Raw genomic sequence first — 27889 nt, 5'->3', positions numbered from 1 at the left:
TTAAAGTTCACCCTTGCAGGTATTCCCAAGGTATATGTACGGCATCTTGACTTGTTGATTGCTCCAGATAAAGAAAGCTAGCAGGTCTCTATTACATTCAGTGGGGCAAAGAACTATCTGGTTGGGAGAAAAATAAGAAGGTATAGTCCCCTTTACTTCTTACCGCTTTGTTCCAGATATGACTTAACAGTTCTTTAACTCAGTCTCCAGACATAAAGAAATGATAAGCAGATGGAAATAAATGTTCATTATTCTGATTGATTGGTATATGCTGTATACATGTGTTGAGATATGCTGTATTCCATAAATATGTACAATTATTATATATTAAGAAAGAAAAAGGGAGGAAGGAAGGAGGGAGGGAGAGAGGGAGGAAAGAAGAGAGAGAGAGAGAGAAGAAAGAAAGGAATGAAGGAAGGAAGAAAGAAAGAGAGAAAGAAAGAAAAGAAAGAAGTGAGGGGGAAGTGGAGGGGTATGTGCAGAGAGCCCTGTGGATTTAAAGGCACCAAGATTTCAGGAAGGTTTAATGAACTAAAGTAATTTTCCTTCAGAGTAAAATTTTACCGGCATTAAAGGTCCTCACTTCACTGACTGTGCTCACGGGCAGGAGCGTAGTGATTTATGAATTTGCTGATTATGCATTATCCTTTCAGAGGACAGGAATCCCCTGGGGCTTCCTGCCTGCCTTCCCGAGCTGAGTTGAATAGCCAGGTGAGCACCAGGCTCTGATTTGTAGCCTCCTGTACTGCATCTGGGCTCTGGAATGGAAGATGGGATCAGAATCCACTCCCCAGCAAATCATGTGTTATTATCATCTCCCTTTCAGGAAATCTGACTGGATTTTGAGTGCAGCCTGTGGCTCCAAGCACTTGTTCTTTCTGTGTTGTCAGGCAAGCCCCATCCAGGAGGCAGAGGGTTAGTGAAGTTAGACTTGGAAAATTTAGGAGGGTTCTTAGGTGGAGTAGAGGCAGAAACTTCTGAGTGTGGGTACTTCCTGTCATATAGGAAACCACACATGAAGAGTGTTGGAAGCACCTTGCTCCAAATACCACTGTTCCCAACCTTGGTGAGAGTTGAGCTCTTGGTTCTAACACCAATTAGTAATCATGAATTCTGCAGGTAAAGGAGACTACATTTTATGATGACAGAAACCATTTCTCTTTTGATCACTTTATCTTATACTGTGTGTGGCACAATATAGGACAAGAATAGATGAGTGAAAGAGAAGAGAGGGAGTGAGAAATAAAGGCATTAGTTGCTGGCATTGCATGTGTCTGTAGCTGGCCTGAGTATCTGGAGACAGCAGAAGATATGAGGAGCTTACCAATTAGGGACAAGAAAATGAAGTATGTTGTCAACAAACTGATTGACACAGTGATGTGATGTGCCACATCACATCATTCATATACATTTATATTTGTGCATATATGTAGATATGTGTCATTATGTGTGTATGGTTTATTATTATAATATAGTCTCTCGGTGTCTTTACCTTCTTCCTCTTACAAAACTTTTTTTTTTCTTTCAGTATTGGGGTTTGAACTCAGGAACTTTCATTTGCTAGGCAGGTGGTCTACCACTTGAACCACACCACTAGCTCCTTGTGTGTGTGTGTGTGTGTGTGTGTGTGTGTGTGTGTGTGTGTGTGTTTCAAATAGGATTTTTGCTTTATGCCCTGGCTGACTTCAACTGGGATCTTTTTATGTATGCCTCCCCACATAGCTGGGCTGACAGGCTTTGGACACCTTAGCTAATGGTTGAGATGGGGTCTTGTGCCTGGAATCATGAACCTCCAGATTTTGCCTCTTGAATAGCTAGGTTTACAGGGTGAGCCACCATGCCTTGGATAAAACTTTTTCTTAACCCACAGTTGACCACACTGAGTCATGGTTCCTCTGTTCTTCCCATGCCTTTCAGTGTTGTCCATGCTTTCTTTCCCTTCTTGGCACAGCCCAGCCATGTCCCAGAGAGGCTCATATATGCAGTTGTTCCCCTCAGGGCCTGTGCAGCGCTGCATCCATGCTGTTTGTCATCCCTGGAATCATGCCCTTCCCCTATCCTTTTCTGTCTACCCCTGGCCAAGTTAAAAAGGAGGAAAGAGACTTAAAGCAGGTAAGCAACAGGCTCTACTTCAGTATATCCAAATTCCTTGCACACTTTAAGGCCAGCTCTTACAACACCTTCTTCATGAAGACTTTGCTGATCACATTTTCTGGACTTAATTGCTTCCTCTTTTCAACTCTTACACTGCATTATCCACACCTCTCTTATGCATTCATCATCTCATCCTTTTTATTGTCATACATTTATAATTCATCCCAAAGACCTTGTATAATACCTGCCATGTGTACTTGGCATTGGAAGTACAGAGTTGAATGAGACCTGATTTCTGACCTCAAAGGGGTCAAAGTCTCACAGAGCAGTCAGGCATACAGAGAGGTCATATTGACCCAGTGTGGTAAAAGATGTAAACCACAGGTAAACAGAATGTTGTTCTAGAGAGGTCAGGTGCCAATTTAAAATAGAGTTATATGTGCCCATAACTATACATTACTTTTCCAGCTGTATTTAGACACACATGCAGATTTCTGTCTTCTCTATTCTATGCATGTGTAAGTATGTATGTGTGTACAGCTTATGAGCAGACGGAAGTCCTATTTATTCATGAATTATTCCAATTTACTTTCATTTGTCTTGTTGTCTGAAATCCCCCTAGGTCTATAGATAGTTAGGTCAAAAAAATACTTACTTGACAAACCAGGTTTCTTAACTATTTGTCTGGTTCTTTTCTCATCACACATCTCTATTTCCCATTTCTCTCTCCACAAAAAAGAGAATGAAAGTTATCTTCACCCCTGGGCCTTGAGTTCTGTATCTCTCTCTGATTTCCTGAATTTAGCAGGTGTCTTTCCAATTCCCATAAGAAGTGCTCAGTAAACATTTGTGGAGTTCATGAATGAATGATAAACTCCTTGAGGGCAAGGGGATGTTTTTCTCCTCTCCGTGTTCCTGCTTCCTGCCTTGTATATCAACCTACAAACATCACCACATGGAGGAGCACTGCATTGTAGCAAAACTAGCCAGGCTGAGTCATAGGCCTGCTGGGATGCTGGCTCTATCTCCTGCTGGTTGGATGCCATGGAAGCTATTGGCTTAACCTTGGTCACATTTCCTCATCTGTAAAACTTAGATTTAATATAATGCCAGCTTTGTCCCAGAGGTTGTGGTGAGGATTGAGAATCACCCAGTATATTATTTAGCACATAGCAGGGATTTATTAGACACCTGCTGTTTGCCTTTCTGTATTCGAATCCCATTCTGGAGGCATCATCTGGAGGCTTTGCTCTGGATCCAGGACTAGCCTCTCTTCCTAGCCTGCATGCTTCACCCATCCACTAGTGCATCTCTTTTTCTGCTCTGAGTAATTGCCCAACAGCCTAAGCTCTGTTCGATGGGCTTACTGCATCTACTTTCAGTTTTTTTCCCTGTTATTCTCTCCTCTCTGGAAGTCTCTGGAAGGCTCTGAGTGGAAAGAGAGGCCAGGGGCAGCAGGCAGGTTTGCTTTCACTCTTGACTTTGTTTGCTCAGTACAGGATGTTTTAAGCCTAACGGTTACATTTTCATAGCTCTTTGTAGCTCTATTAATGTTCTTCTGTGTGAGGCTCCAGAAGAAAGGAGACTTTCAGCCCCTAAATTTCCCGTGTTGTGATCTTTCCTCTGGGCAATGCTGATTTAACTTTGCTGAAGCAGCCCCCTCATGTCTCTTCTACTGCCTGCTTTGTTCACAGAGCTACATTTGAGTTAAAGGATTGGTTCCTTGTTTAGATAATGATCTCACTGTAATGAAATGGGTGGTGTCACTATAACTCCCATTTCCTGGTTTTGGTTCTTCAGTCTTCCCATGCTTCTCTCTGTATCCTCCACCATAGCACCTGCTGCTCTCTGTAGGGAACTGCCTGCTCATTTGTGTGAGGGTTCCCCTTTAGTAGACTGAATTTCTGGAAGGCAGGATATGGATCTTGTGTTTCTGTATCTTCAACATGTTGCCCAGTTGCCTGTATATTGTAGTCACTCAATAGATGAAAGAGGGAGGTAGTTGGAAAGGAGGTAGAGTAAAGAAAGGAAAGATGAAGAAAGGGGAAGAAAAGGAGGGTGCTCCAAGTTTAGGGAAAAAGAGTTTTCCAGATTCAGTAGTTAGAAGCTCTGTTGGATTAAGTGGGAGGAACCCTTAACCTCGACATCTCTGCTGCTGCTTTTGTTTTTGAGGGGTGGTGTTAGGATTTTGAACTCAAGGCTGCATACTTGCTAGGCAAGTGGTCTACCACTTGAGCCACATCTCCAGCCCTTTTTGCTTCAGTTATCTTTCAGATAAGGTCTCAGGCCTCTGACTTCAATCCTTCTACCACTGCCTCCTGCAGAGTTTGGATTAGAGGCGTGAACCACCATGACATACATGGCTGGTTCTTTGAGGTAGTGTTGCACTGATGTTTTTACCCCACCTGGCAAAACTAAGATTCCTCTATTTCTGACTCTCAGGTAGCTGGGATTACAGGCATGAGCAATGGAACCTAACCAACATCTCTGTACCCAGATTTTGAGCCTTTTGGACACTGTTTAATATTCTTGGAGGTCTAATCTAATGTTGGAAGAAAATGCAGTGATCTGATTTGCTCCTGCAGAGCCCTGGATGGTCAGTCTGATTTATTCATAGCTTTGTGCTTGTTTTCTCAGAATTTGGGATGGCTTTGCTCATAGCTACCCAGACTTTTAAGCAGTAACTTTGAGAAAGACTTAAGAAGATCAAATGAAAGGGAGGAGAAGTCTATTGTGTGTGCGTGTTAGTGTATGTGTGTGTAAGTCTGTGTGAGTGTACATGAATTCAACAAACAGATATTATCTGGCACATTGCTAGGAATTTGGTTGGGAAGAGTGTGAGCAAGTCTGTGGACCTGATTAGGCTCTGGCTTTAACAAATGAGAAAACTAGCCATGAATGGGAAAACATGCCACTGTCCAGGCACAAGACCACTGAGGGACCATGGAGAGCAATTTGTTGCCTAAGTTACATGCTTCTTGCTGTTGTACTTGGTAGATTCTACTTTTTAAGAAATAGCCACGCCCTTGATGTTTGCTTCTTTTCAACCTGCCACTTCCAAGCAAGGACACTACTTGTGAGGAAACCTGAGCCTCTAGAAATGGCTTTTCACACAAGTTCAGTGTCTCATCCCAACTTTGCCATGGATGCTGTTTGACCTGTAGTGGGTCATATCACTTGCCTTTAATATTTTTTCTTAACTTTACATAGAAGAAAGGGAAATGGAACTGACTGACCCCATGGAGTGCTGGATGAGAATAAATCTCACAGTGAGCATTTTATAGTTAGTTAAATGCCATAAAAATGTTCAGTACAATGGCTGATTATTTTTCTTTAATCTTAAATGGATACCTAGAATGGGAAAGTCCCATCTTGGTAGCAGAAATTCATTATCTTGGGAAGAGTTTAATGGTTGCAGTGCAGATGAACTGGAGGAAGTTAAATTGTGAATGGGAAGTTGCTGAGAAAAGTGAAACAAGTTGTGCACTAAATTTGGATAAACCCAACTATGTGTAACTGGATTATCATTCATGTAGACAGGAATGTACACCTGTGTTTTGATTAAAATTGATTCACATATGGACACTTAGCATTCTTGGAGATAGAATGTCATGCCACTGTCTAGGCACTTGGCAGGCAGGGATGGCAATGTCTGATATGCAACTTCCCAGCAGTGAAGTGTAAAGGCCATGGGAACAGACTGGTCAATCCAAGGCTAGTTCAGAAAACTACTAACCCTATTTACAGGGGCTCTAGTTTTCTGGATTTCTTCACTTCAACTGGAGTCAGGAACGTGGTCCTGGAGTTCAGCGAAGTCCAGTAACCTGCTTACTACCTGGTAGGCTATGGCAGATAGCATCAGAGGATGTTGAGGACTGAGCCTACTGCCATTCAGGTATTTATGCCTGCTAAGGCCCTACTAATAGAAACACAAAATCTCTTTGAACCTCTGCTACAGAGAGAATGAAATAGACCTAGTTACTTCATACCCTTTTAGATCTGATTCTGTACATCAGAGTCATCTTGAGATCAAAAGCAAGCTCTTCCTCTGATCTCTGGGTGGCCTTGGTGGTGAATGAAGCCAGCTGGCCTGGGCCTGACCTTGAGGAAGGACAGATGTGGAGGAGCCACTGCTGATACCCAGTTAATTACTGTTGGCATGTTCTATTTCAAATGCAAAGACTGTCAAGATTAAAATAAATGCTACCAGTTATGGGGAGGCACTAAATTAATGATTTCCCCCTTGCTTGATCCTATAATACCCCTCAACTCAAAGGATAAACACTAAGTCCTCCTCTGGGTGATACAAGATGCGCTGTATACCGCTGCACAGACTAAAGTGAGCTTCCTTTTTCCCCCTTTGTCCCTCTCCTCTGCCCTCACCCTGTCCCTTGCAGGTCATTCTGATCCTGACGAAGCTGTACGACTTCAACCTGGGAAGCGTGACTGAGAGTTCTCTGTGGAGGTAAGTGGATTAGAGCTTCTTAAAGAGCTGCTCTGACTAGGCTGGTGAAAAACTGGGCCAAGCAGTTGGGAAGCCAGTTTCAGAAAGAGCATGAGATTGACCTCCTCCTGGAAGCCAGCTTTAGTGGGTGGTAAGCCTCCCACCCGTGAATTTCCTTAGTACTCTGCCTGTCACACATCCACCTTGGCACCTGTTACTTCTACAGCCAGCAGTGTCTCATTCTGTTTGAAGAGTGTAGGGTCTGGTCTTTAAGGCAAGCATGCCTTAAAGAAGTGGAAGCCTTTGGTGGAGGATCTTTGATGCTGTAGCAGGGATTCTCCAAGAGATGTTTATCTTCACTCAGGGGATGGGGTCTTCCCTATCCATTGCATCTGGAAAGTGGTGTTTATTTTTATTTTATTTTCTGTTACTGAGGATGGAACCCAAACCCTCATACTTGCTAGGCAAGTACTCTACCACTTGAGCCATGCCTCTAACCCTTTTGTTTGTATTTTGTTTTTGAGATAGGGTTTCACTAACTTTGCTCAGAATGGTGTCAAACTCCAGGTCCTCCTACCTCTGCCTCCTGAGTAGCTGGGACTATAGGCATGTGACACACTGCATCCAGGTGCTATGGTTCTTCAGAAGCCAGCATCTGTAGGAAAAGACACAGATACAAGTCTGCATGCTGACTTTTGTGGTGTCTAGGAACTTTTGCCTTTGTTAACTCTTCTCCCATAAAATAATATCAATTTTATTTTAATTGTATTAGAAAATAAAGTATTATAATAATTGGTAGAAAAACATGCTATAATATCAAGTATTAAAGCATGTCTTTTTTCAGCCTAAAAGTTAATATTTTTTAATATTAAAAGAACTTAAAACATTTTTGGGCCCCTGACAGGATGAGCTATATGCACTGTTTCTCCTGTGCCTAGTTAGGAGACACATAGGCAAAGGGAGGAGCGCTATGTGGGTAGGCTAATAGGACTCTAATGAAGACACTAGGAGTTCCTCTAGACTGGGACACCCTTCCTTTCCTGTGCACCTTAAGCTCACAGACACACTGGCATGCACTCACACTGGGAAAAGCAAGTTTCACCAGCCACTGTGATGTGGTGTTTCTCTGTGCTTAGGGCCATGAGACTCAAGGGTTGTGTGTTTTTCTCTCATTTTCTCTGCCATGTGCCAGCACTGGGGAAGACATTATAGCAACAGGCTGCTCAACTGACTGTGTCACCATCCTCTGCCATGTTGGAGCAGAGGGACTGGGGTGTTAGATAGATGTCTCTTCATCTGACCTGCTTGTTTGCAGAGAGCTAGCTGGAGTCTCTCTCCAGGAAGGGTAAAGCAGTCATGGCATTTATTAAATAGTTAGGGTTAACTGTTCAGGTCAATGGAGGCCTGCTCCTCTTTGTATGGGATGTCTCATCCTTAATTTTGCTGTGCGGTGAAAATTGGCAGAGGTGTAAGTTATCAGGATGCCCCTAACAGATGAAAAGTCTGACAATTTCCACTCACACAGTTCTTCCCAGGGACTTAGAGCTCAGAAACCTTTGCTGAAGGCCAAGGGCAGTGATGCTGTGTGATACTCCAAGCCTCACTTCTGTGAAGTAGTCTGCTTGGCCAAATCATGAAACAAGCCAGGAAATTCTGTCTTCGTTTTGGGAAATAGTTCTGCCTGGCACCCCATGTTTCACAAAAGATTTGGCGGGTTCCAGGAATGGGCCACATAAGCTCAGGGGACCTGGGCCACATGCTTAATGCTAGAGGCCCTGAAGTAATGAAAGCTGTGCCCAAGAGCCAGTAAATTCTCTGACACGTGCAATATATAGCACAATGGCTCCAAGGCACCCCGATGTCCAGCTGCGAGGATGTGAGAGCCAGTTTGCCCACCCAATGAACTCAGTAACTTTGAGCACTTTACTTAATCTCTGTGAATTAGATTCCTGGGGCTGTCACAACAAATTATCACAAACTGGGTGGCTGAAAACAGCAGACATTCGTTGTCTCACAGTTACAGAATCTGAGGGTTAGGCTGTAGACATATCTTTTAAGGAAGTTCACCATTCAACCCACTTCAGTCTCTTAAGACCTGATCTCCCCAGGGAGAGTACAAAACACACCTTTTCTCCTGCTACATTTTCCTTGCAGTTCCTCAAACATACACACCACATTCTGCCTTGGAGTCTGAACACTCATGTCCTCGCTTGTCCAGAGCTCCCAGGGGTTGGGCAGATCCTTCACTCTCCTCTTTCCATTCTCTACTCATCAGTCCCCTGGTCAGTGAGACTTTCTCCAGGATTTCACATTCCATCCCTTAGTTATTGTCTCCTTCTCAGTACTCATCACCACCAAGCATGCTAAATAGTTACTTATTGACTTATTTATTATCTCCCTACACCCACTAACATCCAAGTTTTAGAAAGAAGCAGTTTCTTTTGCATTTTCATGCAGTGGTGTGTCCTTAATACCTAGGGAAGAATCTAGCACACAGAGGTGCTTAACAAATGTTTGCTCAATGAATGAATTAATGAATGGCTTGTTGTAAGGATTAAATAACAAATGTGAAAGCACTTCTAGGAAGTACTTACTTCATTGTCATTATTAATGACTATAAGAATTCTGTGTGTTTGTATGGGGTTTTCGTTTCCACTATTGACTTTGCTTTAAGGATCTATTGCTGTAGAGGTCTTGTGTGAGCGAGAGTAGGACACCAAGAGGTATATTCTGTGTTCTCTAGAAATTAGCAGAGACTTTGGGGATGAAGGTCGGGGTGATGGGCAGGCTTGGAGAGTGGCTTAGAATATTGTCTCTTGGGCATTATAGGATAAATTGGAATATCGACTTCTACTAAAGATGCTCTTTTGTGGGAAAGATTCTCTGAACTTGTGTTGGAATGGTGGGAGGGATGCAGTTTGGTAACCAGCAAGTGGAAAAATGTCCCTCGCATAGACAGCACAAAAGCTAGGAACTGCTGGGATGTAGCAGAGAAAGGAGCCAAGCAGGAGGCAGAGAGAGCAGCTGAGTGTTGGACTGGGTCGGAGAGTGTTGTGACACAAACAATTCACAGAAGGAACCCAGCTAGTGGCAGTTATGCAGAGTGCTGTTTTCAAAAAACAGATTGAGTATGGTGTGACCTCCTGGGGATTTGTGGATATTATAGGCTATCTCTCTGGATAAATGTCGTAGGAATGTATTTTTTTTTGCATTAGGCTTCAGGGGTTCATGAGCTCAATATTGTCTACTATAGGAACTTCTGGCTAGAGTGTGAACGAGGAAAGACACTGCTCCCAAACTTTGCAGGGTTTCCCTCCTGGCTTAGATGTCATAGGGAGTCAGCTAACTTTGTTGTCTCCTCCACTCATCCCCTAAAATTCTCTATCTTCCATCCTCTTTTTCTGTACTGATAATGATAATGTATTTTACAGTTAGAGCCTAGAGCAGTATGCTTTTCCTCTCTAATATGCTGGCTAAGAAAAGAAACTAAATTAAACATGCACCCTTTCAGCTTCATGATTTGGTCCAACATGCTCAACTAAGTTGAAATTGAATTTGGTGATTCTTCTTCAATTTTCTGTATAACAGAGAAGCCCTGGAGCAGCAGCTGTCATGACAAGATGACACCCCCTGCCAGGTTACACTGTGATATAATTATTTGCCTCACTAGATTAATAATTCAGAGGCCCTCTACTTCTAAATAGTCAAAACACTGTTTGAAAGTATCACATTGTGCAGTAGTCTTGTGAATGTCATTGTGACATTCTTTCTGTAGCTCTTTGGTACTGTTACACTGCTGGTGGCCAAAGTTCTTTCCAAGGATAACTATGCAAATTTGTCATTATAGATATGGTTATCTGTTGGCATCCCTTAGTCAAAGATCACTACACATACAGGAATTTAAGTTTAGACAGTTGATGAGGTACGACTGACTTTTTTTTAAGAGGATCCGGGGTCCCACCAGAGTTTCCTAGGTCATAAGGCTGAGGGAATGCACTCTCCCTGGCCCTTGATCTGAGACTCCTTCTATAGTATCATTTGTCCTCCTAAATGGAAACTCTTCATCTAGACGACCCTCCTATTCTTATCTCTTCCTTTTCCACTGAATATGGGCCACTGTTATGGAGGGTGCAGGTGCTGTGGACTCAAAGCACTGGGTTGCCTTGCTCCTTTCCAGGCACGTTGTGTGTGGCACATGCATTGACACCATCTTTACTCCCCTTTGCACACTCTGTACCCCTGCCTCATTTGGTAGTGTTCACAATACTCAATTAGGGAAACTGGCAAGAGTTTCCTTAACTACTGCTCAAGGTTGAAGTCTTTAGTTTTGAACATACTTTATGGTCACAATTTATGTTTCCGACTGGAAAATCACTTCTTGTCTTAGTTCTATATGTCTTAGACATTAGCACTTGGACTAATAAACAAGCATATTACCTTTCTCTTTCTCAAATAAGTTCAAGTTAGAAAGCAATTCTTCAGCTTCCATCTGCTCATCCAGAGTGCAGTTACTACCAAAGGTTCCTGACTGGTCAGCTTCAGATCAAAGTTATACTAAGACCGAGGTGTTGCGAGGGTGAGGTCTCTACAGGTGTGGAGTCTCCACAGGAGCATTCCTCTGGCTACTGGATTATGGGTCCTCACAGATGTATATGAATTTGCAATTGTCTAGCTTTAAGAGGAACCAAGAATTCTTCACAATGAGTTGTCCTCCTCATTTGGTGGACTTGGATCTTCATCTCTCTCCTTTCTTGCTTTTTTCCATCTACTCATGTATGCGAGACATTCTGCTCTCAGAAAAGCCACCAGGCTGCATAGTCATTCCTTCTGAGTGCCTGGCTTCATCCATAGAGCAAAGGAACTTCCTGGTTAGGGTGTTTATGAAGCATACTACTTTCTAGGCACATCCTGCTAGAGAGTTTCTCTGACCCTGTTCCCTGACTGAGCTGCCCCTTCTCTGCTTACTGCTAGCAGCCTTACACTGTGGTGGTGATTCGTTCTCAGCCTATGAGCTTCTCACCTCAGGGAGCCTCTGCCTTAGTTATTTTTTAATCTACAATGTTTAGCATTTAGACCATACCACATAAGGGTTTACAGACCTGAATAGAAGTTTCCAATAGCCCCAAACCAATCCTACCAGCAGCCCTGCCTTGTCCTGTCTGTCCCTTTCTTTGTATTGAATTATCTCATTCTCCTGCCACTTGGGAATCCTGTGACTTTTCATCTGGTTCACAAGCTGTTGTCTGAACCGTTTATTTTCTCCCTAATTGTTCTGTCAGTGACCTTTCTCAGGGATGCTGCTTTTTAAATAGAAAATGGAGACCTTTTGGATTTATTAATTTTTTGTTTGCCAAGAAAACCCTAACAATAATTGCTAAGACATCCCAGAAGTTATTAGTTTACAAATTTTAATGACACTCATGATTTATTTATGTGCTTCCCTCCCTCTACAGCTGCTCACCCCAATTCCTTAGTGGAATTCCTGCTGAATCTGAGTGAATTAATGGAAACAAAACTGCAGATTGGGATGACATTTTTTTTTTCAGCTAAGCTGTTAATTAAAAGCTTTCCATCCTACTCACTAGGCTCATCACATGTGAGGTACTGAAGCCTAGGCTGATATAGGCTGTGAAATCTTCCCTGTAGAACTGGGAATTTCTCCTATTTGCTTTCAGTGGTAATGAGTCTGGTGAAAACTCCTGAATGGGTCACAGAGTAATCAAATAAACAGGTATTAATTGAGCATTCATTATGTAAGCAGCCCCGTGCTCATTGCTAGTATAGGCAGAGTAAGTATGTCATAAGTTTTTCCTCAAGGAATATTTAGTTTGGTTGAAAAATAAGATGAATCTACACAAGAAACAGCATCAGGCCTATGCAATAATTTGCATTTATATACAAAATATGGTTCCTTCTGCAATGAGTAGTTCTGTTCTAGAAGTACTTCTATGTTTATTATTATCACCCCACTTCATCCCATAAAGAATGCAAAACAGTTCTAGGAATGAATTGGGGAAGAGACCTATACGGCACATATATATTACTTTGCTGTTTAATACAACATATTTCATTTCTCTGCCAGAATGTGAGCACTTAATAGGAAAGACTACAGTCATTCCTTGGTATCCATAGGGGATTAGATCCAGGGACCCTGTCCCCTGTTGACACACACCACCAAATCTGGGGATGCTTAAGTCCCTTATATAAAACGGTGTAGTACTTGCCTAAACCCTATAAATACTCTCTCCTATACTGTAAATCATCTCTAGATTACTTATGATACTTAATGCAGCGTGAATGCTATGTGACTAGTTGCTGTACTGTATTGCTTAGGGAACAATGACAAGAAAAATGTTTGTACACATTCAGTTAATATGTAAGTTTTTCAAATGGTTTTGATCTGTGGTTGGTTGAATCCTTGTATGTAGAACCTGCAGATACAAAGGGCTGACTATATTTCATGTAATAGCAGTTCCTATAGTTTTTAGAAATCTTGAGGACAGATGGGATTGAGTATCTATAGTGCTTAGGAAGGGTGAGTCCTGGATATGAATTATAGCCTATTGCTTAATAGTTAGACCACTGAAGTAATGTTTCACTCTCTGCAAGTCTCAGTTTACTTATGTGTGTAATAGAAAAATAACAAGATCTATCATACAGAACTTTTTGAGGGTTCTGTGAGGCACTGCATAGAATGCAAAATGTTGGCAATTGAGTCAGTTACTTAATAGTTATCATTTGTTCATAGACTCAAATCCTCTTATTCTAGCAGCTTTGACTAGGCTTCAGATGACAGTTGTGCTGATATCTTTAGGAAGGTGGGGTACAGGACAAATGTAGACTCCTAGCACATACTGCCTAGAAATCATGCATTTTTACTTGACAGGATTTCCAGAGCCATTTTTAAGCACTCATTCATCTGTGGTTGGCAAAAAGGTGAAGGTGAATGCAATTCTTGGTTTGCATATACCAGGTGATGATGGTGGTGGTGATGATGATGGTGATGATTTGGGGTACAAGATGAAAAGCACCATCTGGTTTTTAGTTCCCCCAACATGGTACTGAATAACCTCATCTTTTTAAGGTTTCTTTTTTAAAGCAACTTTTAAGTGGAACCAAGCTCATTGAAGAGCTTTGTTACTTCTCGAGTGATTAACATGGAAGGTGGGGGTAATCATATATGTTTCTCAAATTTGAAATATCCACTGAATTACCTATAGACTATGTTTAAAATTTTTAATTTCTGCATCTTACCCAAGAGATTCCAATGTAGTGTGACTGGATGTTGTTCAGTCTTTTATTTGATTGATTCTGAACTTTAGGTAGGGTTGTAAGACCGTCTCCACAACTAATTAATTAAATTACTCCTAACAGTCTTCTGTTTCCTCATAACTAAAGGTATTAGACGAAATGATATCTCAGATCTCTCAACTCTGAAGCCAGAGATAACTACCATCCTGGGAAGTGAAAAAAAAGAAGCACACTTAAGATTTATGATGCCCAGTAGATGCCTTTTATGAGCTAACAGCATTATCTCCAATTGCAGCCACTGTCCTTAAAATATCTGGTGGTGAAGTTGCAATCCATGTGTCAAGAACATAATGTATTCTGTTAACTTGCTGTTCGTGGATGGATATTAACCATTTGGCTGGCATTAGCCAGAACACTTATCTAGACTACTTAGTTTAAATTCATTAAACATAGGGGGCATCATTCAGTCTACAAGTCTTTATTCAGAAAATATAGTATGAGAAAGAAGTTTGCGCTAAATATTAGTTCATCAGACATCTTACTTTACTAGAGAATAGAGAAATGAGAGCACTGGAGAAGATCTGGATTACAGATTTAATGTTCTATTTATTGTGGGAAAGAGCGCTTCTTTTTATGACCTAGTCTTTTTTCTTCCACTAGGCAGGACACTGACATGCATAAATCTTGATTTTTGTCCAGTGACTGGGAGAATGTAATACTTTCATATGGATTGTGTCTGTTGGTTGTTATTTTATGTTGTTTTCCCTTTGTTCTAAATGCAGTGTCATTTCATCACAATCATAAATAACCCCACCATTTGGAGAAGGGGTGTGAAATTCTTCTCATCCCTTTCCATAGCCTGAGCTCCCTCTCATTTTCTCAGCAGTAGATTCATTAGCCTTCTAATGAAGTTAATAAGTGAACGGTACCAGACAGTCCCTTCTAAAATAACATTTATAAATGAACACATTTCCCTACTCTCTAAGGTAAGCCTTAATTTATTTCCCTGCCAGATGTCCATGTGTGTAAAACTATGATAGGTGGGCCCTTGGAATGTGGTTTGAAGCCAAAATGGGGAAATTTTGCAATTCACAGAGAGCCTCTCTATTTCCACATTTATGGAAGAGTAGATTTTACATACCTTATTCCTGCATAGATATAAAATAACTATAAAAATTAGATAGATGTTTCATTGTTACTTTTTCATCATTTGGTAGCCAATTACTTCATTGGACATAGACTGTACATGTTATTAAGGGGCTTCTGGCAGCTTTTTCACAAGGACCACTGCCCTATTCATTATTTGGGAGGAAATGAACTGGTAAGAAGACCTCTGTTCTCTGTCACATATGTGAGATGTCTTTACAGGAATCACCAAACTCACAGAGGCAGTATTTCATACCTTGCTGTCACTTCTAAATGTCCCACGCTCAAGCTTAAGCTAAAGTTAAGTACTAAAATGCAATACATACGGCTTATCATTTATAGCATCCTCCGTTCAATGCTATTAATCAGTGGAACTTGTGTACTCATAGCCATTAGTCACATGAACACATGACACTTCTCATATGTCTGAGAAATGCATAAGGCTTGTGTAATTGGATATTCCATTTCATAGATGGATCAACTATGGTCCCAAGTGGGTTGGTGGTCAGTGATTTCAGACCTTGTATTCAAATCTAGGTTTCCCAATTCTCAGGAGCTTCTTGCTTTTGCTGTTGTATCAGTAATCACTCTTTCTTGGCCTTTCTTGCTTGGCAACCATTCATATTTCATAAATGATCTATGGCCAGGGCATTCCTGTGGGGACTAGGATTGGATTTCCTTGGATATTTGTTTAAGCGATTTTCACTTCAGGTGAAATATAAGAATCACCTGGGAAATTTAAGAAAAGTCAGTTTCCTGGGCCTTGTTCCAAATCTACTGAATTAATTTCTGGGATCAAGATCTAGGAACTTAGAATGTTAAAGAGCTCCTTTCTTGCATCTGAGGTATCCAGTGACCCAAGATATTTCATGGCTATCTTGGCTTCTAGAAGGTCCATGACAACTTATTTTGGGGAATCTCACCCCTGGTATAACACCTTCCCAAAACTCTACCCATTTTCCTTTTGTCTGACTCAGAGTGACAAGTGCAGTCATTCACACACAAGTCCACAGTTGCACCTTCATCTTTATAAATGACAATCATAAAGGTTAATAATTGGACTGAGCTCTGGCTCTTACTAATTAGCTCACATTCTGTCAGCATCAGGCCTGTATAATTGGGCAATTAACATTGATCTTAGAGAGCTCTGTCACAGGAGAGTGGTAACAGGATCTGCTTTCCATCTTGAGATAAGCTTTATGAGGGTGAGTTGACAGCTGGGAATCTCAGCTTTATAGGAGAATCAGAGAACATAAAAAATACAGAATGGTTTCTAGTAGACATTGGAAGGATTTCCATTCATAAAAGGTTTTTGGTCACAAGCAATAGAAATCATCACTAACTTAAGCAAGATGTGAGATTTTTTTTTAAAGAAAGACACTCAGATGACTCAACATTTAGAGGAAGAGATGAAGAAACAAAACCTCAGAATGACAAAATTCTAGAGATAAGTTCGTCTTACTACTCCATAGTCAACATATGAATGGTTCCATCACCACAAGGCTCTATCATGTTTCTTTTTTATAAACACTTTACCTCCCTCATCTGGAATGTATTAAACCCTGAAAACCATTAATCTCCATTTCTAAAATGTCATCATTTCATAATTGCTATAGGCAATGGAGTCATATAGTATGTAACATTTTGAAATGAGTTTTTTTCATTTAGCATAGTTTGCTAGCAATTCTGCAGGTGGTTTTGTGTTAACAGTTTGTTCCTTATCATGGCCACAGGATTTTCCATGGTGTGAATGTACCACTGTTTACCCACTTACCTCTTGATAGCTATTTGAGTTGTTTCCAGTTTTGTGTACTTCAGCTAATGTTTTTAAGGACATTTGAGTATAGGTTTTTGAGTGACATACATTTTCATTTTTCTAGGATAAGTCATATGATAGTAGAAGAAACTGGAAAACTGTTTTTCCAAAGTGGCTTGTCCCATTTTGTAGTCCTGTCTATGTAGGGATGATTCAGTTTCTTTGCATCCTTGTCAGTATTTGTTGTTGTCCCTGTTCTATCTGTTCATGTCTTTGCCCATTTTCTAACCAGATTATTTGTTTCACTATAGAATTTTAAGAGTTCTTTATATACTCTGAGTGCTAGCCTTTGTTAGACAATTAGCAATTACTTCCTCCCAAACCATAGCTTGTATTTTTATCTACTTCACATGGGTTTTTTGCAGAGCAAACTATTTTGATGAGGTCCAATTTATAAAATGTCCTTTTATAGATAATACCTTTGGGTCAAGTCCAAGAACTCTTTACATAGTCCTAGGTTCCAAAGAATTTCTCTAACATTATATAGCTTTATGGTTCACACTTAAACCTGTGAACATTTGGGATTTTTTTTTCCAAGGTGTTAGGTATATGTTAAAATTCATTTCTTTGCCAATGTATGTCCATTTGTCCCAGCATTATTCATTAAAAAGTTTGTCTTTCCTTCACTGAATCACTTCTGGTCCTTTGTCAAAATGAGTTAAACATATTTATGTGGAACTATTTCTGGGTTCTCTGCTTCGGTTCCACTGAGATATGTTGTCCCTCTGTCAATGCTGCACCCTTTATACTGCAGTGGTATAGGAATGCTTAGAATCAGGTAGAATGATCACTCCCCCTCTATACTTTGTACGTATTTTTAAGATCGTCTAGGGCCTGTGTATTTTTTATGATAAGCTTTTTCTGTATGTATTTTATGATAAGCTTGTCTCTGTTTGTCAAAAGTAAAACAAAAACAAAACAAAGTAAAATCTTCCTGGTATCTCGAGAGGAATTATGTTAAAACCATAGATGAATTTGTTGAGGACTGACATCTTTAATGTGTTGTGTCTCTGAATTCATGAACATGGTATATTTCTTCATTTATTTATTTCTGTGGTTCTTTTATAAGTGCTGTAATTTTTACCACACACAACCTGTGTATGTTTCATGAAGTGTGTTCTTTAAGAATGTTTCATTTTACTTGGAGTGGCTGTGAAAGGCACGTTTTTAGTTTAAGTCTTCACATGTTCAATTTTAGGGGCTAGAAATAGGAATGTGATTGTTTTTTGGGTATTGAGTCCTCAGCTCATTTTGTATTTGCTTTTAAATGCTTACTGAGGACTCAGCATTGTGCTCAGTACTTTCTGAATTCATCATGGAACAGAGTGAGGTTTCCAAATGAGGGCTCTAGGCCTTGGATTTTTTTCTGTAGTAAGGCCATGCACTGGTTCAGTTCATTTAATGAGACCTTTTATGTGCTATAACTGTGCTAGGTACTGTTGGGTATGCAAATAGGCAGAACGCTCTAATTAAGAGAGAGAAATACCAAGATAAACATAGGGGGATGTAAATAGAGAGATAAAGAGAGAAAGGTAGAAAGACAAAGGAAGGGAAAGAGAGGAAAGAGAATACAAGCCTTTCTTAGGATCTTCTGTAAGAAATAATTATAAATTTAAAACTGTATGCTAGAGAAAAATATTAATTCTAACTTTGGAAGATTTGACGATGCTTAGCCAAGGAGTAGTATATAAGGTGGACCTGGAAGAGAAAGAAGGACTTCATTGGGTGAATGAGAGGATGGAAATGTTAGATAAATAGACTAAATTCAGGATAAGAGAAGGACCAGAGAATATTTTACGGTTGGTTAGACCATTGGAGTTGACATGTGGATGGAATTCAGGGAAGAGGATCAAGGAAGAAGCTAAACAGGAAGTGAAAGTCACATTGTGAAAGTCTTTGATACTGATTGAGAAGTTTGGAAGCTTTCCTGTGGGTAGAGAAAGGAGCAAAGGGCTGTGAATAGAGATTGTAAAAGAGAAACTGTGTTTTAGAAAGATGTGTTTTAGCAAAGGTGATTTCATGAGGGGGAAATTGTAAGGCAGGGAGGAGCAGTTTGGCAACTTGTAACATTCTTAGTGCTTTTCTTCCCTCATTCCTTCATTCATTCATTCATTCATGTGTTTGCTTGTGTGCTTAATTATCTGCCAACCTCTGTAGAATGCTCAGTGATCAGGAATGAAGAAGGCAGAAAGCCTAAGTTCAAATCTTGCTTACTTTAGTGTAACCAGAAACTTCTTTTCCCTCTAGAATTTGTTAACTTTCAGTTGTGTAAATGTGGATCTTAAACTGTTGGGGCTAGGTGAGCTGACTGGCCTCATTGACTCTTACCTGGTGAGGGGCCATCAGGGATCAGGCGTCACTCGCTTGCTGTATTCAGAAAAAGGTCAGACTTCTGCATTCTGAAAGTATCATTGTGGAGTTCTCTGGGGGACCCCAGGCCTCTTATAATGGGGAAAGCATAAAGGAAGTGGTGTAGCTTCTTAAGCTTACTCCATTTCATTCCTTAACATGTGCTTCCTGTGGGGAAATGGGCAGAGGGGTGATGGGCAATAATGATGCATACTGTGAAGAAATTGGGATTATAACTAATTCTGATTCACTCTGATGCTTTGATACTTTATATTGCCATCCTCTTGAAATACATCTGCCTGAATTGCCTAAATCTTGAGAACTGAGTTGCTATACAAGATTTCATCTTGTCCATCAGGAGGAAACAATGTATTTCCTAAGCGCTGTGCTTTCTTTTGCATATTTCAATTTTTAGATAATAATTTCTGTAATAAAAATTAATTTCCAAAGCTTGAAAAATGAAAAGTACTCTTAAGAATACAAACCATCTAAATCTTGGTGAAAACTTTTGTGAAAGTATACCTATATATTTTTTACTTGTACATTTTTGCATAATTGAGATCCTTATATATAACCAATGTACTTTATATTTTATATAAAGTTTGACTAAGCATTTTTTCATGTTATTTAAAATGTTTTGCAAGCATAATTTTAATGTTTGCATAATAGTGCTTTATATTGCTATTCCATAATTTACTTAACTATTCTTCTATTTTTGGATATTTAGTAGTTTCACATTTTTTCATTATTTAGAAAATATTATAATGCATTGTAGATGCATAAATCTTTGCTCTTATCTGCATTTTAAATTCTTTCCTTCGGATAGCTTTCTAGAGAAGGAATCATATACTGGCCAATTGGTTATGTAAAAGGTGCATTTCTAAAATTCTTATGCTGGGAAAGTCAAACTCTGAGATTCAAAGAGAAGTGTTCACTTAGTTTGCAGTGTGTAATATGTATGTATGCTGTGGGTGTATTGCACATGTGCATTTCATGCTTTAGGATAATTAGTATACCTAAAAGTTTTGTAGAAGTTTTGGAATGAAATTTGGGCAATTAGATTCCTTGCAGTAATACATCCTCAGATTCAATGAATGTATGTGTCTCCTGCCACTTGAGAATATCAGGGCCCATCAGATCTGAAAAAAATGAAGACAACAATATCAGTAATAATACTTGTCACATTTATTGAGCACTGATTATTGTGAGAGACGCTGATTGAAGTGCTTTACGTATGTCTAACTGATCATTATAATGAAGTAGTTGGGTAAATACTGTTGTAATCCCCATTCTCCAGCTGAGCAACCTCAGGACAGAGCATTTAAATAAATTTCTTGAGGCCATGTTCTTAGTAGGTGGTAGAGATGAAATTTGATGTAAGCCCTCTAATTCTAGAGTCCGTGCACTTGACCCTTTTCTAGATAGTACTTGAATAAGTCTGTCCTATGTTGAAAGTTGTCACTGGGGTTCCCAGTGGTGTAAAATTTACAATCTTTTACTACAATACCCTGGTACATTCTCTCATGTGAAAGACCAAGACTTCAGTAACTTTCCTTTTGGAGAAGAAATTCAAATGGCCAGAAAACACATGAAAAAATGCTCACCATCTCTAGCAATAAAGGAAATGCAAATTAAAACCACGCTAAGATTCCACCTCACCTCTGTTAGAATAGCCATCATCAGCAACACCACCAACAACAGGTGTTGGCGAGGATGCAGGGAAAAAGGAACCCTCTTACACTGTTGGTGGGAATGTAGACTAGTACAACCACTCTGGAAAAAAATTTGGAGGCTACTTAAAAAGCTGGACATCGATCTACCATTTGATCCAGCAATACCACTCTTGGGGATATACCCAAAAGACTGTTACTGCAGAGGCACCTGCACACCCATGTTTATTGCGGCACTATTCACAATAGCCAAGTTATGGAAACAGCCAAGATGCCCCAGCACTGACGAATGGATTAAGAAAATGTGGTATCTATACACAATGGAATTTTATGCAGCCATGAAGAACGAAATGTTATCATTCGCTGGTAAATGGATGGAATTGGAGAACATCATTCTGAGTGAGGTTAGCCTGGCTCAAAAAACCAAAAATCGTATGTTCTCCCTCATATGTGGACATTAGATCAAGGGCAAACACAACAAGGGGATTGGACTATGAGCACATGATAAAAGCGAGAGCACACAAGGGAGGGGTGAGGATAGGTAAGACACCTAAAAAACTAGCTAGCATTTGTTGCCCTTAACGCACAGAAACTAAAGCAGATACCTTAAAGCAACTGAGGCCAATAGGTAAAGGGGAACAGGAACTAGAGAAAAGGTTAGATCAAAAAGAATTAACCTAGAAGGTAACACACACGCACAGGAAATCAATGTGAGTCAATGCCCTGTATAGCTATCCTTATCTCAACCAGCAAAAACCCTTGTTCCTTCCTATTATTGCTTATACTCTGTCTACAACAAAATTAGAAATAAGGGCAAAATAGTTTCTGCTGGGTATTGAGGTGGGGGAGAGGGAGGGGGTGGAGTGGGTGGTAAGGGAGGGGGTGGGGGCAGGGGGGAGAAATGACCCAAGCCTTGTATGCACATATGAATAATAAAAGAAAAATGAAAAAAAGAAAAAAAAAACTTCCTTTTGGGTTAATCCAGTGACTCTTCTACTCCAAGGCGCTCTCTGTGACCAAGAGGAGGTACATGGAAATCTGGTCTTCGTCTTTTCTCAAGATTTGGAGTTGGTCTCAACTCCTGTTTAATTCTGTTGATAATCATTGGAGCACTTGTGGAATAGGACCTTACCTGTTCTGTGCCTCTTTCACCTGTTAACCTGGACCTGCTATGCTACTGAGAGTCACTGTTCAGAGACAAGAAAAGCATTTATTTAGTTTTTTTGTCATTGTGACAAATACCAGAGAGAGACAACTTAAAGTAGGAAAGATTTATTTTGGCTCACAGTTTCAGAGGTTTCGTTCCAGGGTTGGCTTGCTCCATCAGGATGGGTCTGTGGTGAGGCAGAAGGTTATGGTGGCAAGAGGGTGTGGCAGAGCATAACTTTTCACTTCATGGCAGTGGGAAAAAGAGAAGAGGAAGAGGATGTGTGGAGAAAATGTACATCTTTCCAAAGCACACCTCTGGTGACATTCTTCCTCAAACTAGGCCTTACCTTCTAATAATGTCACCCTATGATGAATCCGTCAAAGGATTAATCCATTGGCTAGGTCTGAGCCTTGTAATCCAATTACTTCCCAAAAGCCCACTGACTTGCAAACAAGACTTTAAACCATGAGCCTTTAGGGGTACATTTCATATCCAAACCATAACAGGTGAATTTCCTGTGTTCAAATCCTAGCTCTGCCACTTCCTAGCTGTGAACTTTGGGCAGTAACCCACTCTCTCATCTCTGAAATATGGATGATGTCAGTACCTACCTGGACAGCCACGAGGATGCCCTGAGGTAACATTAGTAAGATACTGGAAAGAGTGCTAGCTCACAGAGGTACATATTCTCTGAGGTTTTACTTCAGTTTCTGTCATTATTGCCCTGCCTTTTGTCCTAACCCTCCAGTAAGGTCTCATGCCTGCCATGGTTTATCCTACTTTCCCTGATGTAAGTAATTGACACTCCTGGAGCTCTTCCCTGTGTCTGCTGCCTCATGCCTCCAAAGTGGAGGCAGCGTGGACCAAATGCTCCCTAATGAATCTGAGGGGAGGCATGGGCTCTACAAGATGGTGAAGCAGCAGGTCATATCCCACAAGAGAGCCAGAGACTTCCCCAGGGTTTTAGTGTGCCAGGGCTGCTGGATCATAGACCATAGGCTGGCTAGTTTTAACAGCAGAAATTTATGTCTCACAGTTCTAGAAGCTGGAAGTCTAAGGTCAGGATTTCACCAGGGTCTCTTCCTCCTGAGGACTGTCCATGCTCCATCCAACCTTCCCCTCCCTCCCAGTTGCTCATGGTTTGTCTGCATTCTTTGGCAGTTTTTGGCTTGTGGAAACATCACCTCACCTCTGTCTTCATTTTTCTCATGGTGTTGTATGTACATATTTGTGTCCAGATTTCACTCTTACCCTTTTGTATTAGAGGACTGTCCTGTTCTAGTACACCTTCATCATAACTAATATACTAGCAAAAACTGTTATGCAAGGTCAATTCTGAGATTCTGGGGTGAAGACTTCAACATAGGAATTGTTTTTTTTCAGAGACACAATTCAAGTCTTAATATTGGGCAAGTACTCAAAGCTGGGACTGAAAGATGAGGAAGAATTAACCAAGACCTGAGGTATTAGGGAAAAGAGAGAGGGAGAAAGATTCTAGGCAAGGCTATGCAAAGATCCTGTGGTTCAGGGAGGCAGACTGAGTTGGTGGTGAGGAGAGAATGGTCCATGGAGATGCGGAAAGCATGGTGTCTTGTCAGCCATTTTCAGCAGTTTGGGTTCTCCTTTGAGCATGATGGGAAACAAAGGACTTTAAATAGAGAAGTGACATCATTTAATGAATGCCTTCGTGACTTACTACTGAATGTTTATTTATTTTTATCACTGATTTTTATTATGGAGAATGATGGTTTAAACTATAACATATAAACTGAAAGCATTGTTGAATACGATGCCAATAATCCCCCGTTCTCTTTTTTAATCTGTTAACCTTATTTTGTTTTCCTTAAGGTAGTTTTACATGTTGTAAATAACTGAATCTACTAGTCTTCATTTAAAACTCATTTTCCAGTTAGCTTTATTTTTTAAGACAGAAGAGTTCCCACCTTTTAAATTTATTCTTATGTAACAGCAAATCCGTCCCTTAGATGGGAAATGCATGCACAAATTGTTGAATAAGCTGTGACATTCATTTGAGGAAACATCTGCTTGTTTTGTGTTCAATTGTCTCATCAGGTTTTCCCCCAGACCTATAAAGTGCGTACTGCTTATTATACTCTTCCATTTTGCAGATGGGCAAGCTGAGATTTTAGTAAAAATGGCTCATCTGCTGAAGGTCATGTACACAGATATGAGCTATTAGCCCAGATGGCAAACCCATGACTTTCTTATAACCAAGGAACTTCTCAGCTGGAAACTTTGGGTCGATTGTTTTTTTTTTTTTTTTTGGTGGTACTGGTATTGAACGTAGGGTTTTACACATGCATGCTAGACAAGCACTCTACCACTTGTGCCATACTCTCAGCCCTTTGTTTTTGAGATAAGATCTCATTCTGTTTTCCTGGCCTAGCCTTGAACTGAGCCTAAGCCTCTTGCCTTACCTCTTAAGTAGCTGGGATTATAGAAGTATACCATCACACCCTGCTTGGTTGATTGTTTGAATGGCTTGCAGTCCACTCTGTCACTCTGTCACTTCAGAGCTCAGTATATACTTCTCAGATGGAAACCAGGAAATCGTCAGTAAAGCAAATCCTTCCACAGAGCCATTGTAGCCAGGCTGCTACCTCACCTTCCATCATCCCTGCCTTTATTGTTGCCACATCCTATCCTGGAATTTCTTCTTTCCTCCAGGGGCCAATAAGTATTCTACTTTTTTCCAGAGCTTTCCTGAACACCCCTGCCCAGCACTATCCCTCTTTTGTCTTTCCCGTTCCTTAGAATCTGCTGTTCCACTCATTTATCCACATCTTGATCTGACCATGGGCAGCTTCTTGGGGTCACCTCAGCTAAGTGTGTTCAGTGTCATCTGTGTTTGGTAAATGCCTCTTGGGTAAACAGAGGGAAGGTAGGGGGGCATTTGAATCTCCTTGGCCTTGATGTTGGAATTTTGTTGAAAGACTGGTTGGGTCTGGCAGCCCCAAGCTCTGCAGGTGCTCTAAGTGTCAGGCAGTCTCTTATGGACACTTAGTTCTTGGTGACCCATCTGCTCCTGTCAGTAAGTTTGCAGTGGCAATGTTTCCTGCTCTGTAGCATGTCCTTTGTCACAGTGACATGATATAAGATGGGAAAAAGGGATATTTTGGAGTGATGACATGTGTTGGAAGCCAGCCAGCTGATAACTGAGAGTGGCACATACAAAATGCCACAGTTGTCAAAATTCACTGACTGCTTGGAGGCAGTTACCACCTTGCTTATCAGAGTTGATGCAAAGGACCTTTCCAGAGATTTGGGGATAAGTGGGGACAATATGTACTTGGGAGCAGTTACCATAATTGTTAGCATATATTGAATAGCTACTGTGTGCCAGAAATAAAGTACTTTCCAATATTATCTCTAATCTAAACATCCTAATGGCAAGATGTTTAGAAAAGTGCTGGCTATGGTATGAACTGAGCATGATACTGTGAGGATAGGGGATGGTTGTTTGGCTTCCTGGCTTCACTATCTTGCCCAGAAATGTAAGGAATTGTTGCATGTTTATAAAAGCATTTTTAAAAGACTTTCAATAGATTTTTTTCTCTGCAAGGAAACCCTGGGAGTAGTAGAGCTTAATATCATTGCAATCAAAGTCCCAGATCTCCTATCAGAATGACATTCCTGGGATTATGGGAGGGTCCATTCAGCATTGTACATCTTAGGGAAATCTCATTGGCTTTGTACATATTGAAATCAAAGTCACCCTCAATCCCTTTAGGGTTTAGCCACTCCCATCTAGTACACATCTGAATGAGGGCCTGCTATTAAGCTTTACAGAGTTTGTCCACAAAGGACTCACTGGGTATGCTGTCTTCCTTTCTTGACTCTGGTGTGCTGCTATGGATAGCATCAGCCAATGAGCACTAGACTAGGATACTCTGACATCTCTGCATCAGAGATATTATTGGACGTATTTTCTGTTCTTCTTTGTCTACTATTAAAGCATCAGTGATAAGGTGACTATACCACATTTATTCAGACCCAGAAGAGCAAATAGTGTGGTGAAAATGTGAGCTATCAGGAGAACCCAGATCACCAGAGGCAAACTGGTGTTCTTTCAGTGTCTTCAGAACAAACTAGCTTTTCCTGTCTGGGGGCTTTACACTAGTCTGAAATGTTCTCATTCTCCTTGCTACCTGCCTTTCTCTCTAGCCCCCTTTTACATTTTTTACCAGCATGATTATTTATCATCTTTCAAATTAAATGTTTCTTCTCCAGAGAAGTATTATCTGGACATTGTACCTAAGAGAAGTGTTCAAGCTGAGTGGGCTTTCAGTTCCCTTTGAGCGCTTATTATTATACAACTTGAAATCATTTGTGACTTATGTAGAGATTATTTGTTTATTTTATTTATTTTATGACTGTTACGCCTTCCCTACTAAACATAGATTCATTGGGAAGTAGGGTCTCTTTTTTCTGATATAGCATGATTCCTCACTGCTAAGCACTGTTCTTGGCACATGGTAGGATCCATGTGGTAGAAGGAAGAAAAGAAGGAAGGAAAGAAGACAGGAAAGCAAGAAGGCAGGCAGGATTCCACAGACAGAAGCCAGGACAGATAGGAAGACAAGAGATTTCCAATTCCCTGGATAATAAGTCTTGACCTGACCCCTTTGTAAATATCTTCCTTTTTAAAATTCTCTCGGGTAGGTTGTTGATATTTCATGCTAAGTGAAATATAAATAAGCAAGCCTTCCCTCTGGGTTTTATGGATGAATAAAAGTGAGACTCAGAGAAAGGAAATGACTTGCTCAATATTCCTTGGCCAGAAGAAGAGGTTGGACCAAAACTAAAAATAGTACATTTTCAGACAGAACAGCAGACACCCCAGAAAGACCTTGAGAGACCAATTTTTAGGGATTTGTGACTAAACCCTTTGCTGTTTAGAAGAATGGAGGAAGTGGGAAATTTATGCTATGAAGACAAATCAAATGCTGGGCTTTCACCAGGAGAAATCTGTGAGTTTGAAAAGCTATTCTTCGAGTAGTACCTTGAAGGAACATGACTTTTTTCTTTTTCTTAAAATGAAGCTATAAGCTGAGCACAATGTCTGACAGTGAAAAGCAGGCTATACCTCAATTCAGACTTAAAGCTGGAAGAAACAGGCTTGCTGGGTCATCATTGCAGAGTGAAGCTTCACTCTGAGGGCTCACTTTTGCAGAGCCTCTGTCCTTGGTTAGGAGTCTTCCTGGGATGGAGATCTGTAGAGATCAGAGAACAGTTCTCTGCTCCTTTCCCACATGAATCAACTTGTGATTGACACCTCATCTCTATGATCTCTGAAATTTGAAAAGGGAGGTGGGGAGGAGATCTACTTATGAAAGATCTTTTAAAAAGTAGATCAAAGCCAATGTGTTGGCTCATGCCTATAATTTCAGCTACTGGAGAGGCAGAGATTGGGAGAATCACCATCTGAGGCCAGCCCTGAGATCCTACCTGAAACATAGCTGAGGCAAAAGAGGGCTGGGGTATGGCTCAAGTGGTAGAGCACCTGCCTAACAAGCCCTGGGCCCTGAATTCAATCCTCAGTCCCACCAACATGGATGCAAACAGGGTGGTATCATGCACAAATTATGGAACATCTTCCACCCTCACATCAATGCCCTCATTTGAAAGTGGGAGTAGAATTTGCTTCAGGTTAAAGTGAACATTAATTAAGTTAATTGAAATTATCTGGAGGTACCTGTGAACTATATTTTTGTGTTTTTTCCTTTTTTTTTTTCCCTCTGAATGATTTGGAAAAGGTGGCCCTAATCTTTGTGGAGCTCATATTTACTGATTTCACCAACTTGAGCACTTTTTGCCCCACGTCTCTTTTAGGTGATCTCGATTTTAAACATTCATTGACAGCATTAGTTTCGTATTCTTTAATATGAGTAGGAAGAGTGGGTGTTTAGGAGGATTTCCTTGGGTGGTCTAGAACTATTATATACCAT

At 40.5% G+C, this 27889-nt stretch overlaps 1 protein-coding gene across 2 annotated transcripts in view; it reads left to right on the top strand.

Moving 5' to 3' along the window:
- The window catches only part of Sorcs3 (sortilin related VPS10 domain containing receptor 3), a 601718-nt gene that overhangs the window by 176156 nt on the left and 397673 nt on the right, over nt 1-27889 (top strand). For both annotated transcript variants that reach the window (XM_074078350.1, XM_074078349.1), the window contains exon 2: nt 6492-6559. In XM_074078350.1, the coding sequence (XP_073934451.1) occupies nt 6492-6559 (68 nt within the window). The remainder of the gene's footprint in view (nt 1-6491; nt 6560-27889) is intronic.

The sequence above is a fragment of the Castor canadensis genome, chromosome 7 (genome assembly GCF_047511655.1).
Source record: "Castor canadensis chromosome 7, mCasCan1.hap1v2, whole genome shotgun sequence".
Classification (NCBI taxonomy): domain Eukaryota; kingdom Metazoa; phylum Chordata; class Mammalia; order Rodentia; family Castoridae; genus Castor; species Castor canadensis.
Note: the sequence above shows the minus strand (reverse complement) of the source record. Positions and strands in the feature narration are given on the sequence as shown.